Source organism: Centruroides sculpturatus, unplaced genomic scaffold (assembly GCF_000671375.1).
Source record: "Centruroides sculpturatus isolate CEXI.00-Female unplaced genomic scaffold, Cexi_2.0 scaffold312, whole genome shotgun sequence".
Taxonomy (NCBI): Eukaryota; Metazoa; Arthropoda; class Arachnida; order Scorpiones; family Buthidae; genus Centruroides; species Centruroides sculpturatus.
Window position 1 is genome coordinate 360,019 of NW_019384497.1, and position 19,446 is coordinate 379,464.

Consider the following 19,446-nt stretch of genomic DNA (forward strand, 5'->3'; position numbering starts at 1 on the left):
TTAATTTTTTTATATAATATAATAAATTATATAATATATAATAAACATAATAAATTCTGAAATATAATTTGTAAGACAAACTAAAAAGTTTGTCTTACAAATTACTATAATCATATATTTTAATAAAATTAAAAATTTTTAGATTAAAAATTATAGTTAGTTAATTATATGTTATGCTTACTAGCAAAAGAATATGAAGGTGACAGTCGTGGATATAGAAGTGCAGAGGAACAAGCACGAGAAATTACTCGCAGTATACGGAGAGAAGTAAAGAAACTTTCTGACAAATGGAATGGTCTCATTTCTCATTCTGAGCAAAGGCAAAAACGATTAGATGATGTATTAACTGTAAGTATAAAAACTGATTTTGTTAATTTATAATGTAATTTTGAATTAACAACTTTTTAAAAAATATATTAAACTGGTAAATATTTTACACATAATTGCTGTTTATAATTAATATCAATGGTTATCTTTTAGAAACTGATAATTTGAATTACAGATTATTGCATATACAGTCGAGCTTGGTTAATTTGAAGTTCAAGGGGAGTGCAAAATAATTCAAATTATCCAAAATTCAAATTAACCAATTTTATTGATAATTATTAAGTAATACAGATTTAATGTACTTACTTTGTTGTCAGATTTTCTTGTTAAACTTAACACTGAGCAAAAAACAAAAGGGAAACTGGTCTAGACTGCTAAAAATAAAAAGTAATTGCAAATTTTGAACAAATAATCATTTATAAGCAAGAGAAAAAAAAATCATTAGTAAAAACCTTTCGGTATTATGGTAAAATGATATTGGGTGAGAGAAATGTTTAAAAGGTGTGAATTGCAAGAATATCATGCTGATTTTATAACCATCTTAAAAATCAGTAGAAACACCTGACAACAAAAGGCACTGATTAGTGACTATATGGTGATATCACACTCTTTTTATTCCTTTTTCTACTTCCTTAATTACCTGAACTTTTCTTTCCAAAATTAAAGAATTATGGTATGATCTAGTGATTGCAAATTTACCAGGTATTATAGTACCAGTAATTCGGTAATTATATTCGAGATTACCGGTTTATCGGTAATTTACCAGTAAATTCGTATTAACAAATGATTTAAAATGAAACTGAATTACTGACAGAATTATTGGACAACCATTTATTTTCAAGTTTTTTCTCAGTTTAGACAAACAATTCTTGTAATAGCAATTATTATGACATAAGAAACATTGAAATAATGCTGATAATTAATTGTTTTTCTTTATTTTGAAAGTAGGCTTTTAACAAACATAATACATGTAGGCTCTCGTCCTCTAATCTATGTAGATCTAATTTTCGAACAAATGGCAGCTGCTGTGGTCACCGAATGGTGAGTTGTTAAAGAAAAAAGGGGAAACAAATAAAACAATGAAAAAACCTTTATTTTCACCGGTTGGTTACTACTTTCCAATTTTGGTTCTACAGGATCGTTCGATTCCGACACTCTTTTTAGTACTGGGCTAACCTGTAGGAACAAAGAATACCACACGCAGGTGGAAATGTTGGCCCGAATCCCGCGACAAAATTAAGATTTAACTGACAAGATTCAATCGTGACAAATAACATATATATATACGACTAAGACTTAAAGCTAGTTATCTTAACAATAAAATAGAGAAGGACAGAATTTAAGGCATAGAGATTGGAAAGAGAATATGAGGTGGGTACCCAATGGTGGTCGACACTCTAGGTCTCTGTAGGATAGTCGACCCGTATCCTTCTTGTTTCGTTGGGGTGAGGTGAAGTATTCGATTCTCGGGGAAGGGAGCTCTTCAAACTCATATCATGCGAGTTCTGATATCAAAGATCCATGGCCTCTTCCTATTCCGACTTTAGCCCACCATCCAGGACTATATCTTTGATTACTACACAAACAGTCCGAAGATCTCTCGTACACGTCCTTCCTCTCCGACGTCAGGGCTAGCAGTGTCCGTTCCCCCTCATTCTCGCCCTCAGGGCTTCCTTTTTCCCTTTGTTTCCCAAGTAGGTCAATTCACTCCATGTGTTTAGAAGTTTCTAGAATGTTCCATAGAACAAAGGACAAAGAGGGGAGAAAGGAGATAGGAAAATATCTACATAATTTAGTTTTATACAACAGAATAATATGGTGGTACACCACACTGCATTAGAAAAAGCTTTCTCGGAATCAATACTAGTTGGATGTACTGTCATTATAGCATTGAAAATCTTTTTAAGATATGTTTCTTGCATTTTTTGCTCTAAGAAATAATTCATTTCTTTTTAAACTATATCTTTCACACTTTTAAATTTACATATATTACTGTTATTAGTGTCTATGCTCATTTCATGTTTAATGAATAAGTCCAATTTCTCTTTCATTGTTAAATTTGACTTTTCTATTGTGCACTTTGTTCTCGTGTAGGCGAGAGAAGTTGATGGTGTAGTAAGCAATGAATACCTCTCACCAGAATCTGAGTCTGAACTAATTTTAGTGACATCCACAGGTCATAATTTGTTTTCATTTTCTGATAAGTGCTTGATTGTTTCTACAATCCCATTCAAAATTATATTTTTGTTAGCATTATTGGATATTTCGTGTAACTTATATTTGTTCAATTTTCTGGGTTATTTTCCTGTATATACTCCAAAATCAAGACCCATTTTTGGAGTATAATACAAGCAATCAAGTTTCAAAAAGACTAGAAATTCCTTTTAATAATCTTAAACTACAAATGGAATGACCTATCACCAATTGCACTGTTTTCTCGCTATGGTATGGGGGAGACAAAAAAATCTGCTTCCCACAAATATTTTCTGTGGAAATTTTAGGAAAATAAATATTGAGTTAATTAAATTAATTAAGAGGTTTTTAAAATCGAAATACTGGTAAAAAAATTAATTACCAGTAAATTTACCAAGATATAATTTACCAGTAAACCGGTTACCGGTACAGTAGAACCTCGAAAACTCGGCCCTCGATAACCCGGCACTCCGGATAACTCGTCCACACCCTGGCTGGGCAAAAAAATCCTTAGTTAATTAATTTTAATTATAGACAGCTTTATAAAAGTATAAAAGCTCTCATAAAGTATTTTTCTGAGGTCTGTCTTATCAGGTAAATTACTGTACACAGTGTATTCATTAATTTTCATTTTCATGTAGTAAAGGCTCTATGCCTTCATAAAGTACGTACTTTTCCTTTGTTTAAGGGTATTTGGGCAGTTTATTCTCTGTTGTATTCTCAAGTTAACAATACATACAAGTACAGTACACTATTTTCTGAGGAAACACGCATACTTATCCTTTTTTAACCCCATTCCCGATAACCCGGCATTTTCGCAAACTCGGCCACCCTTCGGTCCACATTAGGCCGAGTTTTCGAGGTTCTACTGTAATGCAATCACTAGTATGATCTACTCTTTAACATGATACAATACAGTAAAAAAAAATGCAACTAAACTACTGTACAGTACGCCTATAATATGTACTGTACTAGGGTTTCTCATTTCCCAGTTCTTTGCTTGTCCCAGAATTTTGAGAAAAAGTGATGTGTTTCCAGGGATCCTGGGATATAATTAATTATTTTTAAGATATAAAATAAATCTTGAAATCAAATGATATAATTATTTTTCAGGTTTTAAGTAATTTAATATGTCCTGTCCTACAACCTCCAAAATAATAATAATAATAATAATTAGTAACCAGATCTAAGTATGATACCGGCTCGGACGTCGCCCGGGTTAACAAGGTCCGCGTTCATGGGTTAGGCAGAGGCTCACGTTCGAAAAATTCCAGTCTCCCTTGGTTACCGGTGGCGAAAGCAGCGCTGGTTCAAGCATAGCTACTGCAATGCCCTCAACAGATGTGAGGAATCAACCTAGCCTTGGTGTTTCTGTGGCAATGCATCCACAGACCACAAAGGCTGAAAAACCACGCCAACGGATGAAATGGACAACAGAAATGAACAAGCTTATCATCCGTACTTACTACACCATCACAAGACTCGAAACAAACATGACAGCATACAGACAACAACTACACCATAGATTCACACAACAATATCCTCACCTCACTGTTACCGAACAAAGGGTTGTCGATCAAAAAAGAATAATTATACACAACAACCTAATCCCATGAACAACACTTTTCTAACTTTAGTGGTCAGTTAGCCTGAAGATATCCATTTAACATGGGTGAAAACATTAGCTGTCTTACATTTTTGTACTGGATATTGATTTGTTTCATCTTTATTTACTACTGTATAATCTTTAATTTCAATATGAACATGTAATTTTAGAAGCCGGGTACAGCTAGTATAATAATAAAATTTTATACTACTTAAAGTAATATTTGTATAAAACAAATTTTTATACTGTAGTTCAAAAAATGAAAAAAAATAAATCCAAATTATAATGACATTATCTTTAGCTTCAATTTTGTTAGTGAAATTGTGGAAAGTAATACTTTTGTGCAAAATAAGAAAACATTATAGAGCTAAAAAGTTATTCTAGAAGAACAGAACCTTCCTTTCTTCCAGAATATTCTAAATTAATTTATGTTTTTATTATTATTAAATTTAATACAAGATTAAAGATGGGTGATTAAGTTGCAATTATAAAAATATTACATAATTTGGACTAATTAGTTGTACTATAACCTGAATAAAATCCAGTAGTACCATTTTTGATTATTACTGTAAGTTTGTAAGGTTTTGTATGTAACTGTAGACGTCGTAAATAAGATTTCAGAATCTAATTTCTTTTATTTTAAAGATAATGTATCTTGTATTTTTAATTAATTCATTTAGTAATAATATTCTTTTACATGCAATAAAGAAGCATTATTATGAAAGGAATTCATTTGTTTAGATGTATAGCTTCAATACTGAAGGAATGAAAGATGTATTAAATAAAACCTCATTCTTCTACATTATTTATAAACAGAAAAAGGGAATATTTTTTATCTTCAAGTAGCGAATTTTATATACTAAAGAGAGATTAATTAATTTAAAATAATTTGTAGTAAAGCCAGACAATGTGCCAAATTATCAGGCTATAAGGCTAAGTAAATAATAGATACAAAGTATTTCGTCTACAGATAAGCAGTTAGACTGCCATCTCCTGATAATTTTAATGATTGTAATAAATTAATTTTAATTTATAATTTCTAGAAGAAAAAAATTGGCTGGAACTTGCATCTTCCTTTTTGTTATGTAGAGATGCATTACCAGTTATGCTACCTAGGCCTCTGTCTGATATTCACTTCCAGAATTATTAATTTAGATATAACTATACAGGAGTCACTCACAGTGCTGGGAATGACTTAATTGCCCACAGCTCCTCTGTTGCTCTAAGCCAGCTATTGCTTTTACTGTGAAATGGTGTACATACACATATAAACAATATATATGCAGATGCACTACAAGCATAACTTGTAGTGCATCTGCATGGTAATGAAAGTTGTGGGTTCAAGTTTCACTCTGGGCTGATTCTTTTCTTCTAGAAATTAATAATTACAATAAATTAATTTTAATTTAGAAAATTATCAGGAGATGGCAATCCAAGTACTTGGTATCTATTATTTACTTAGCCTTATTACAGTCTGATAATTCAGTACATTGGCTTTAATTAAAAAGCTTATAAGCATTTTAAATTAAATTTATGTTCTACTTTTTTGAAGTTCTATGAAAAAATAGTGTCAGAATGTTATGAATATTTTTATTTATTGCCACTCTAAGAAATACACTACTGTATTGTTATTACTGTATATTGTATTATTGAAATTATTAGCATCAGGTGATTTTTTTGAATATCTTAAAATTTTTATTTTTCTAGAAAATGCAAATGCTTCAAAGAGGAATGGATGATCTTCATGCCAGATTGCAAGCATCAGAACATTCAAAATCAAAATGGGCTCCAGTAACTGAATTTGTTCTTGATCAGCTTCCTGGCCAAGTAGAAGATCTTAAGGTAATCTTAATTTTAAAAGGAATTGAAATGCAATTGTGTTCATTATTTTAAATGCATATGATATTTATATTACATCATAAATAAAATATACAGTAAAACTTCTTTAACTCAAAGCTCCAAGAGGCAGGTAAAAACTTGAAGAGATAATGTGAGAAGTCATCTCACTTTGGACTAAACCATTGTTTCAAATGGGTGTTGGATAGTAGATACAACTAACTGTCTGAAAATTTCTTGGAAATCTGATATTTATTCTATTCAAAGTAGTCTTAATTATTAAAATTTGAGTCAGAAAAGTTGAAAGTAACAAATCTGTGTGAGGGGACCATGAAAACCTTTGACTTGGAGAAAATTCAAGTTAGAGATGTTAAAGAAAATGAAGCACTTGTAGGTTTCAATGGAATAGCATAAGGATTTGAATTAAAGAACTATTTGAGTTACAGATGTTTGAATTAGAGAAGTTTACTGTACTTACATTTAATTTGTATGTATAAATATAAAATACATTATAAATATATTATTGCATTAATATGATTAATGCAAATCTAATTATAAATCTAAATATCGAATTTGTTATTGTACATTAGTATATAAAATAAGTCTGAAACAAGTCATTTTTGAAGAATCAACGAAATGTATTCAATCAAAATTTGATATGTGCATTATTATAAAACTAAGAAATATTATAGTTAATTTAACAAGAAAAATCCATATTTTGATATATTTCATTTATATAGACATGATATCTTATCAATGAGGAATATGATCATCTGTCACAATTAGCACTGCAGACAGCTAAATCTTTTACTCAATGAAGGCACAATTTAATTCTCAAAAAGTTATGAAAGAGAACTGATGAGCAGCACTACATCTCTCTAGAACATTCATTTGTTGAAAAATCAACAAAGCTTGTTTTTAGAACATGCTCTATGAGTCCAGGTCCAAAACAGTTTGACTAACTAATTTATCAATCAAAATAACTTGAACACCAGATTTGTTTTTGATTACTAATTTAATGAATTAATAATTAACTTGATTGCTTATGTATATTAATTTCTTTCATCAAATATGATTTTCATGCTAATTTTGGATACTCATATATTTTGTTAATAGCTTAATATAATAAATATATAAAGTAACAAACATCTTAAAACAAATGTTATTAGTAACTTAAATAACCATTTTTTGAATTTTTATCCCATAAAACAGTGGTCCCCAACCCCCGGGCCGCAGACCAGTACCAGTCCGTGGATCAAATGGTACCAGACCGCCCAAGAAACATTAAATTATTTCCATTTTATTTACTATGGTGTATTTGTCTCGGGTTTGTGCGACTTTTAATAGACGACGGAACAACGGAATAAACTGGGCATAAGAAACACACTTCGGGTGTCATTGTCTCCTATTATCCCCAGATGGAACTGTCTCGTTGCAAAGAAACAAGCTCAGGGTACTCATTGATTTAGCGTTCTAGTGTGAATATAATGTGATTTAACATTTTATCTTTTTTTGGTGTAACTGTATTTTATTTTGAAGGCATGTTTAAATACAGTTAAATTAAAATTATTAAATTAAATCAATCTAAATTATGGACAATCAATATCCCCCCCTCAGTGGGCCACGGTAAAGTTATCAAATGTTGACTGATCCACGGCGATAAAAAGGTTGGGGACAGCTGCCATAAAAGATATAAATATAGTGATAAATTCCTATATAAGCAAACACATCTGAACCAGATCAATATTTCTTGTTTGTGATATTAAATTTTTTGCTCTTAAAGATATAATAAAATATTGAACACATTAACCTTATGTTTCTCCCAGTAGGATGGTGAAAAAATTAACAAAGAACAAACATTTTTGATCTTCTTCTAAGACCAGGGTCCATACAGGTAATTCCATCTGTGATTCCCTGACCAGTTATGACATTGTTCCCTAACTAACATCTATATTACATAATGGAAAGGGGAAATGCAGTCAGCCAAGTCTATTTTAGCCCATTTTGTACACAATTATATAAATTTTTTATTAAAAAACACTTTATTCACTTACAAAAAATGAAAAGCTTAGCTAATTATGTAATCAATTTTATGCCAAGTCATTTCTATGTTATAATTTAAATTAAGTCATGAATTTTTTATAAATCATAAATTTTATTTAAATAAGAAAAGACTTGCATTGCAAAATCAAATTTTCTTAAAGTGAGGAGGCAGTAAATTCAAAATAATTTAAACAGAAAAAATTGTGCACTCTGTGAGAGGGAAAAATTGTTTATCATGTGCTATTTTTGGTCCAGCAAAGACCCATTCAAAATCACATTTCTTTTTATCCCTCCCTAAAACTTAGTGGAAGCAGCGTGTAAAGTATTGACCTTTTAGCAGAGAGGGAACAAAAGAAGCACAACCTTGTCAATTGGACCCACGTGCGGTTGGGTAATATACCACTTGTAAGGTGTTGACTCATAAACAGAGGGAAAACAAAGGAAGTGCTGACTTTGTCAATTAGACCCACCTGCAATCAGATGATAGACCATTTGCCATATGGTAAACAACTAAATGTAAACAAACAGCAAACGTTACTGTAAGCTTGACTCTTGTCAGATAACAGCAGACCTAGGTTAAAGCTGTTCGGGCAAGAAAGATTTGTGATTGGTTGGAAGTCCCCGTCCAAAAAACCCTTAAATTGCAGGGCGAATGAGAGAGGAAGGGAGAAGGGCAAGAGACTGGTACACAGTAGTCTCAGGCACTTAGGAAGCCCGCTGAGCATAGAGAGAGTGTTCTCCTCTGGTAAACATCTCAGGGACGGGTTAGTGCATAGATTGGACGGACCGTGCAGTTGAGCCAGCTCCACAAGCCGACTGAGGCCTCTCCGAAGTTTAATAGTTCCTGGAAGCCAAACTAGTACATGAGTCACCATCCTTTGTTATCCTGTATATACTATGCTTTTGAACTTATACACTCTACATATAGAACTTGTAAATAAACTTTAAATATTGTATAACTTGTGTGTGGAGGTGTGCTTTCCATCGAACCAGGATCACTATATCAAATCATGATACACACGAAAACCAACTCAACGAGACGGAGTTTGGGAAAGAACTTTCACTAAGATCTTCACTCAGCGGAATTTTGGTAGAAAAGTGGTCGTTGTTGATGGTGTTTTTGAAAAACTCTTTTAAAATCAGTTTTTGAAAAACTGATTTTAACTCTTATGACAAGATTTTGGTATACTTGCAAAAAATGTGGACTTCCGAGATTCCGCGGGCCATCTGAAGATGGAAATTTGCAGTTAGAAGATTTATCACAAATTATCAGGATTATTATCTCCACATACTATATGTGGCCAGCAGTGAAGAATACAATGAATAAAAATAAATAAATTGTGTGAGGTCCATCAAGCATTCCAAAATGTCTCATACATAATATTGTTAAGCTGACTGACAGTTCTTTGCCTCCCCACAGCATCAACTGACTGCATTTGAGTTAACCAAACATTGTGCACAGGTAAAAAAAATGGGAGGTTGTGTACCAGACACAATTGCAATCATTTAAGGCATGAATCCATCTTTGTGTTATTAGAGGAAGGATAAGATGTAAACGAATAGTCCTAGTGGTTGTCACATTCCAAGTCAATATCTATCAGTTCAGGCTGTATTGCACTCAAAATATTTGCATTGAAGTTGACACACTTGGTTTTCTTATGTTCTCTATACAATCTACATCATTTGGCATTAGTCATTTTGAGCTTTTATGATTCTTTTTAAATTTTTCTTTCCAATGATATGTTTCTTACATGTCTGTTCATATTTCCTTTGCAGTTTTTTCAACATTATGAAAATTTTCTTCAACCAACACAGTTATATACAGTAGACCCCCCTATAACGCTTAGATACGTTCCATGCTAACCGAAAATTACGTTGTAGGAACAATTAAATACATGAGCCAATCGCAGCCCGATAGGTGGGAACTTTACGGACTAAGACTGTTTTCTTCTATAAAATTAACCGATTCTAGACTAATTCCACTCAACATTTCCAAAATACGTATAATTTTTTGGGAATAATCTGTATAAACTATGCTATAAACAAAAAATTATAGGATTACCTACCGAGTGTGTACCGTTCGACTATGCCGTTGCTTAAAGCTGGTTTTCATCGCGGAACAGCACACGAAACGACGGCCGCAATTTCTGATAACGAATTTTTGGCAGAAAAATAACTTGACCTTTGGAGACATCATTAATATAAATAATTTTTATGGACGTTGAATAAGAAGTGTTTCTTTCACAAGAAATGTATAAAATTAGTGCTGTATTAGACTTACGGTACCTAATTTACATACTGTACAGACGATAATAAACTCAACTTACTAGCCTAAAATCTCCGTAGCGTGTTGCCAGGCGGCAGAAAGCATATATATAATTATAATAAAGTTACAATAAATTAAGTTAATATATAATTATATATACAGTACCTAATTTATATATAATTAATATATAATTATATGTACAGTACCTAATTTATATATAATTTATATATAATACTAAACAGACAATAGCAAACTCAATTTAGCCGCTCTGTAGCGTGGCGCAGGGTCGGAGGTAAGTAGTTCGGCTGCTCATCCACTATTGGTCCAGACTCTATCAATCTTCTCGCGAAACGACGTTATAGGAGGTACGTTATACGAAAGTTTCTACAATTTTTTCGCTACGTTATAGGAATTGTCGTTATAGGAACGTACGTTATAGGGGGGTCGACTGTATTGGCTTATAACTTTACTAATTCTATTTTATTGGTTATTATTGCTAAATAATGTTGTAGATCTGTCATTCTATGTAAATCAACACCAATTTCAATAACCTATCTCTTTGCAATTCAGTTTCACTGCCCAAACACCACACAGCTACACACATTTTCAGTGTTCACATGCAACTGCTACTCCTCCCCCTACTACCCATATTTTAAATACAAACATAAACCTCCTATCCAGTAAAATTTAAATTGTTAGATTATGATTTATAGTTTACTAGATATAAGCATGACAAATCTTGCCATTTGTTTGCTCCAGTTTTCATAGACCTCCATATACATAATCAAATTTAAAAATGTGTTAAGATCAAAAAGGTGCAAGAACAACAGGTGGATTCCACAGTATTTGCGGATTCCCTAACTTTCCACGTCTGTACAGATCCTGTAATACACTTCATAGATCCCCAGATAAAGGGAACCTATATGAAATGGTGATTCAACTCTTGGAGGCCAAAGTCTTACCTAAATTTATATATGCAGATGTGCTAGAGGAAAGATATTTGGAATACTAAATCTAATACATTGCACTAACCTTGTATAGCTTTGCAGTTACTATTTAAAATGTAACACAAAGCTATACAAGGTTAGTGCTAAGTATTTGTAATTATTGCTTTGTTTATTAGATGGATTTGATACTAAATCTAACATAGATGAACTTCTGCAGTCCATGAACAACAATCTGCATGGCTTGTTTCTACATTTAGACCAAACAAACAACACCAGTGGCCACTTTTTATTTATTTCAATTTATTTTAATGGTAATCACTTTGATACAAATGTATACTATAAGCCAAATTTTGTTCTATTATATATATCAGCTGATTCTAATGTGAGATCTGAATAGTCCTGAGTCTACAATTAATAATTATTTTATGATGTTAAATATTATCATAAAATATTATTTCGTTTGGGTGAGAAAAATAACGTTTTAGAGTGGGAAAAATAGATAACAGATGCTACTTCCTTCTAGGGAAGTTAGAACATCCTCTGTTTTTCCATTATCTGCGAAAAATCTCGCTTTGATGGGAAATGGTTACCCCTCACATATTCCCCTTTCCGTTCATTCCCACGGAAGAATCTTGCATGATGATTGGTCGCCGATCGTCAGATATAGAGGAAATTTATCAGAATTCGGGGAGTTCATCGACAGACATAGAAGAGTCAGGACTCCATTCATATTGCTCCTAAAGGCCAACGCTATGAGCCATACAATATACGAAGGATTAAGTCTAAAGATATAAATGTATCAAGTTAAGTTGATCTCTCCAGAGGAAAGAAGACAGAGAATTCTAGAAGTGAACAAATACTTCATATGCAGAGCCGAAGTTTAAAGACAACGATCAGGTTGTATGTTCTTAAATGATTTTGTGAGCTCTCTCTCTCGACCTCATATCGGTTATAGTATAAGTCCGTATCTCTCTTGACTTATAGATTGAAATTCTCATTTTTTATCTCTCATTTATATAATATTTGTATTAGTTTTAATTGTTTATGGTTTATTAAATTTATTCCTGTTTATTTTATAAAGAAATGTCTCTCAATTATTATCGGAATAGGATTGCCCCACGCGTGTTTATCTGCGTGTAAAACAACTGATAAACTGGTGTCCAGGAATCCTGACATAGATCTGGACTTAGCAGTCTAGATCGGTTTCGCGTATTTACCGCCCTCCTATAAAAGTAAGAGAACCGATCTCAAGATCGCGTGCCCGTAAGCGGCGTAGACTAAGATCTACGTCCTTGGCTATCTCACACTAATAACCCATTTGGATATAAAATTCACTGCCTTTAAGCCCTCATAAGAAGGGCTTATATTCATTTGTAATAAAATAAAAATGAAAGTAGAACTAGAACACACAGAGGACATAGCTATAACCTTAGAGTTTAATTACAAATTAGCCCACATGCACAAGACAAAAACAATGGAACCAGAATGTCCAAATAGTACTACTCACATGCATAATACATCAAACCTAGATTGTATTTATCAATTGAAATTATCACTTATGAAAGGTGCGTGAAAAATATATTTAAGGAAGTAGTCTTATACAACAGCCAAAATAACATATAAAAGGAACAAGTACACTTTTAAGCTTCTCTACAATAGAAAAGAGCCCCTAGGATTTATAATATACCAGTTAGGGACAAAAGATTCCGAAATGACCTAATACACACAGGAACAACCAGGAGATCACTTAAAAATTGCTTAACAAAACAAAAACTGAATATAAAAAATAAAAGGTAACCTGTCACATTTTCAATATATGCTGGTGAAAACAATATTTAAGCTGATTTACAAGTGAGATTAATTATAAAAATGAACAAAATGGAACATCTCAAGATTTTGGAGATGCTAGAAGTCTTTAAAGCAGAAAAGCAGGAATGAGTACAGTGGAACCCCGGTTAACGAACGTAATCCGTTCCACAAGTCCATTCGTTAACCGAAGCAATTTTTCCCATAGAAATTAATGCAAATACAATTAACCCATTCTAGCTTTCAGTATTTTTGTAATTTTATTTGTAAAATGGGTTTTATTTGATTATTTTCAAAAAAATGGGACAAACTTTTGCATCAACCCAATATAATTTAATATCCACATGTTAAAAACGAAAACACTATAATTAAATCGGACCAAAGTTCAGGGAGAAGTAAGGAAAAAAACTGTACTGTAGTTGTCAAAACAAACGCAACACAAAAACGAATGACGTAACGGATCAAGTGGAATGTCTACGGGAAAGATGAAACTCTGACAAAAGCAGTCATAAACAGTCAATCTAGGTTAAATTTTCGGAAAGGGGGAACGATTTGATGAGTATAAAAACATCGCATACAATTGTTAAAGTTCTAAAATGACAGATAGCAGAAATAATAGGCTAAATTATGAGCGAAAGACATAGGTTTATCAACAACCTCCAATCAGAGTCAACGAACAGGTGTCAAATAAACGCCTTGGAACAAACCTTTCTCATGACCTGATCTGGTTTCGGTTTTCACCTGGAGACAAAGAAGAAAACAATCGGGAAACTAGGAATGGGACGCAGGACTAATGGTAAGGTGAGATTCAAGGAAGAAATACTATAAAAACCCAGAATCTCAAGGTCAAAATGCAGTTTTCCTAAAAATTCTATGGCAATTAATATGTCATCTTCATCTGGATTAAGCCTGAAGTCGAGCCCGCTAAAATTTATGTTGTGTCTCGCAGACCGCTCCAGTCGTTGCAGCTCTGTCACCTACCATAGTTTCTGTGACCAAGCGAACCCATCTCGTCCGCTCTGGGGCTACGACTGATCAGCTTGCACTATCGTAGGACCAGTGATACGCCACTCCTCAGTGCCGGGAGAAAATACTGTAGATAAGCCATTTCCAACTACCTCAAATATGTAAGCATCTTCCCGGTCTAATAAACGATTTTCACTGTAAAATATTTGTCATCTTTGTCTCCTCCACCACCATAAACGTACGAATGGACCCTAGACCATCACCGACACATGATTAACTGATTCCCCCTAAAAGTCGGCAAGCTTACAAATTTGACACAAAAAGCCGTTAAGTTCATTATCCGAGACAAAATTTTTGCAAAATAAAAGTTCGTTAACTGATTTGGTCATTAACCAGGACATTCATTAACTGGGGTTCCACTGTATCAATTTTAAAGAAGAAAAACAAATTTCCCATACTTGGCAGGCTCTATATGACACATTGTCATAGAAGACTAATTACATCATCTACAAGTGGAGACACTCCATTGAATTTAATAATATAAATTCGAATTCAAATTTTAAATTAAATAAGTATTTTCTCCAGTGCATTCCATCTTTGAATAGTGAAGCAATTTCAACAACCTAAAGCATTGTTTTGTGTTTGTTTCTCCCAGCAGGATGGTGAAAAAATTGAGTTAGTTTGTTTGTTATTTTATTTATTTGCCCAGTTTGTAGAAGAGTAGAACAATTAAACATGTAACTATATAATTAAGTTTTTAATTGTCAAAAAATAAATTAATAATTATAAGTTTGTTTGTTTATATATCATTTCAATTTTACTGTAAAGTTTTAACATATAACTTTATCTAATTTTTTCTAAATATATAAATGAAGGTTTTACATACAGAAGCTCAACTTCAGACTAATTCAAATGTAAAATAAAAGTAACTGCCATTATTAGAAAATATGAATAATAATTTCTAATTTATAAAACTTTTTTTTATTTGTAAAAACATTTTATCTTTAAATAAGTAGAAAGAAATGAAAATGAGTTCTTTAATATCTTCATTGATAATGGGTATATTTTTGAATTGAATTAACTCAACAATTCATTTCTTCTACAATGTAAAAAACAGTTATTTTACTTTTAACTTTTTTATTTTTGTTTTAGGCTTTCAAAGAACATTGTACTCCACTTCAGAAATATGTAGATGAAGTTAATGAATCAGCAGCTAGAATAACTGGTTGTAATGTTTTACTATCACATGCTAATCTAAACAGATTAGAAGAATTAAATACCAGATGGAGAATGCTACAACTTGCAATTGATGATAGATTTAAACAGTTAGAACATTCCTTATTAGATCAGGGCACTGCACAGCAGCAGTTTCTCAGTGGTGAGAATTTTACAATAACAATTAAAAATATTTTTATTATTTTTTCAATTGATCTGATTTTTGCAAAATACTAACAACAGCTGTGATTATTATAATGTTTACTTAAATCTGTTAAATTCTTTCCTGAAATATCAATTTTATTATGATTTTTAATTGTACAAATTTCTTGATCATTTCATCATAAAAGAATATTCTTTAGAAAAGATCCAATTGGACTTTCAGATTGAAAGTGAAGTGCAATAAAATAATGCAAAAATCTTCTAGAAAAACAAAAATTTATAAATATAATAAATAAGATGACATTCTTGTCTGAAACATTAGAATAGTAAAAATTGTCATAAAATTTTATATTTGCATGAAAGATCACAGAAGTTTTAAAAACTTCAAGGTATTATTCAATAAATGTTTTTAGATAAATTTTTACTTTTAGAATACTGTTCTTATTACTTTGAAAACAAAAAGTAAATGATTTTCAAATTGTGTAAATGTTTTTTTTATTATAGGTACTATATTGTGATGATGATCAGTCATATAACAAATTTTTTTAATGATATATAAGACTAGTTATTATTTATCAGTATCATTTTACCATCAAGTTTTTATAAATTGCTGTAAACTGTTTGTTATTTAATTTCAAAAATTACATTTAAAAAAAGTATTTCTTTAAAAAATTTCAAAACTTTCTATCAGAAAATCAGAAAAAGTAAATTAAACAATATGAATCTATGAGCACTATGTTTTGGCTCTATGAAGAACTTATCACACACCCATTGTCATAGTCATAGTCAGAGCCTTTCAGAGAAAATGTGAGGCCTGGAACAACTAATATTTTAGAGGCCTTCAAAATTTAAAATAAAATTGTGAACAAGAAAATAAAGTCAATGATATTTAATATTTTTTGAATTATTACATTCTATTATTTTACAGAAGCTTTGCATGCTTTAATGTTAGTAAATTCGCTGATTATTTCAGACTAGTAAAATATATGCTATCTGGTAATTAATGTTAAGTGTTGCTAGTCCATTTAATCATTTCTGACACATTGTCAATTGTAGATAGTTTTTAATTCTTTTCAGAACACTAAATGATCTCTCACCTTCTGCTACACTCAAAGGCAAGGTTAAAAAAATTTGAAGTGCAATTGTTATATTGGGAAATATGTTTATGAACTCCGTGTCAACAATTTCCTTAAGTAATTCTGCTGGTTTCGTGCTTAGTTTAAAATTGGATTTATAAACACGTAATGAAATTATAGAAAAACTAATACTGCTTCAGCAGTATTTTCAGAACACTAAATGATCTCTCACCTTCTGCTACACTCAAAGGCAAGGTTAAAAAAATTTGAAGTGCAATTGTTATATTGGGAAATATGTTTATGAACTCCGTGTCAACAATTTCCTTAAGTAATTCTGCTGGTTTCGTGCTTAGTTTAAAATTGGATTTATAAACACGTAATGAAATTATAGAAAAACTAATACTGCTTCAGCAGTATTAGTTTTTCTATAATTTCATTACTTTAAAAATGAAATAAGTAACGAAATTATAGAAAAACTAATACTGCTGAAGCATGTTCATTTCTCTAGCAATAATTTTGCCTTTGAAACTATATTCTTTTGATCCATTTCATTAAATTTCCATAAAACTTACACGTCAATTTCAAGCAATTTTTTTAAGTCCATCTATTATTGAATTGATTATTTTGTTAAAAATGTTTAAAAGACCAAAAATCTGTTGAAGAATATTTTCATTTAATTGATGATTTATTTCAACTTCTGAAGTGATTCATTTTCAGTTTCAACTTTTTTACATTCATCAAGAACAGATTTCCATGTTTTCTTAAGTTGTTCTATATCTTTAATTAGGTTCTCAATATTGTTTTTGTCTACATCCAATGTTGCTTTATGAGATTTGATAATGAGATTCGTTTGGATGGAAATACTAGTGTTATTACATCAAACTGTAGACGTAAGAACACATTCAAATTTTGACAAGTATTTTTTAAAAGCAAGAATCTGTGTATATGCATCAACGGGAAGTCTTCCTAAATTGATTTCATTCAAAGCAGATTTCAAATTTAGTGGCTCTAAATTTGCAAAAATTTCAAATTTAGAGCCACTGGTTTCACAGCTTCTAGCCTTGCTGACCATCTTGTTTTTGAAATATGTAAGGAATAGCTTGCTAAATGCTTTTTAAATCCTCCCATCTTTTTGGACTTCCACTAAAGAAATTAAAAATTTTCTGGACAGTACCAAAAAACGTTATTGCTTCTTTGCAAGATTCTGCTGAATCCACTCCGACAAGATTTAAAGTATTGTTTCCACAACCAAAAAATGTACAATTGCTATTTTCATTTCTAACATATTGAGTTACCAAGTTGAGGCTCCTAATATTGGGAGGTCTGGGGCAGCTGTCCCCCTCTGATTGGTCCTGGTTAGAGTAATCATACAAGTTAGTAGACACAGGTTTATGATGATGACAGTATGCATTTCAAACAGGTTGTCTATCCCTTTTCAGCCATATTTGTTACAATTGCATCTATATAAATACAATTGGAAAAAACCACTTGTATTTATGTAGATAGGCATCTATATAAATACAAGTGGTTTTTCATTGCAAACATTTAGGTTTTGGATTAAAATAGTACAAAATTACATTTTTAATACATACTAAAAAGGAACATACTATTTTGTTGCAGATGTGTGGATGACTTCATGTTCAGGGTTTTTTTCACATATGATATATTATGTATACAGTACAAATAGCAACCAGAGGTTATAATGTTGCTAATAAAACTATAACGACAATGAAACTATTAACAACATTTCTGAAAAAACGATGTGGTTTATAAATTTTCCTATAGTTGTAATCACACTTATGTTGCTCTGACTACAACAATAGTGTGTGATAAGTCCTCTATAGAGCCAAAACTTAGTGCTTGTAGATTCATATTGTAACATAAGGGCAAAAAGCAAATCACCAATCTAAATTAAACAAATTATTGTAAGCATTATATTTTTTTCAAGTTAATTTCATATTTATGCAAAAATGTATTTACTACAGAAAAAGCCAAAGACAATCTAAATATAAATAAAAACTTCGAGATGGTAGCATGTCCAAAAAATTTGAAAGATTGGAAATCTTAGTGTAAAAGTGTTACTTTCATTTTTATTTGGAATAATTTTTTTTCTGTAATTAATACTATTAGTTATTATTTATTTGTTGATAAAAATTTGAACTGTTTGCAAATTTGTCTTATTTTGATTATATGTAAGAAAAAATAACAAAGTTAGATGTAAAATTTAATTCAGTTTAATATCAACAAAATAAGAATTATATTTCCCATAAAAAATGTGAGAAAACATTTTAAATTTAGAAGAATTGTCTGTGCTATAATCATAATAATACTTTCTCTGAACTTTAAGAAATTATTATTATAAGTATAATTAGGTAAAAATTGAAATAAAGCTTATTATTGTAAGAATAATAATAATTATAAACTTAAAATAAGTATTTTTCATTTATGATAATTTAATTAGTAAATAATAAAACAATGGGATCGGTTATTCTAAATATTAAAATAATAAATTCTAAAAAATTTTTTTCTTTAAAAAATCTTTTAAGAAATAACAAGTGAAATTCACTTTTTTAAAACCGATTTCGATAGAATTAAAAACAGAGATGGACTAGAAACCTATTTAGTATTTCTCACTTTATTTTTCTTTTTCCTTTTTCATCCATATATATTTCACTTATCAGCCTCATCAATGGACGTTACAATCTTACATTGCCAATACTTTTATACTGTATCAAGCTATCCCAGCATGCATCAACACATGCGCCGGTATTTAAATTAATACAATTTACATATCCTTTGATACAATAATGTTCTATAACACGTCTTTTTACAAGATTTTTTACTTTGTACAATATTTTAATATTATTCCGGTCAATAATACAGTTTGTTATACTGCAGCATTGTTGCCACGGGGATTCGGTTCTGTTTAGTCGGATTGCTGTCTCATGCTCTTTCAGTCTCACTTCAAGTTTTCTTCCTGTTTCTCCAATATAATATTTCTGT

General features: G+C 31.1%; 1 protein-coding gene across 1 annotated transcript in view; it reads left to right on the forward strand.

The window, feature by feature from the left end:
* Positions 1-19,446, forward strand: part of LOC111621965 (dystrophin-like) — a 202,574-nt gene that overhangs the window by 106,628 nt on the left and 76,500 nt on the right. Inside the window, exons 10-12 of the mRNA XM_023364220.1 lie at positions 185-348; positions 5,834-5,968; positions 15,143-15,368. Of these exons, the coding sequence (XP_023219988.1) occupies positions 185-348; positions 5,834-5,968; positions 15,143-15,368 (525 nt within the window). The remainder of the gene's footprint in view (positions 1-184; positions 349-5,833; positions 5,969-15,142; positions 15,369-19,446) is intronic.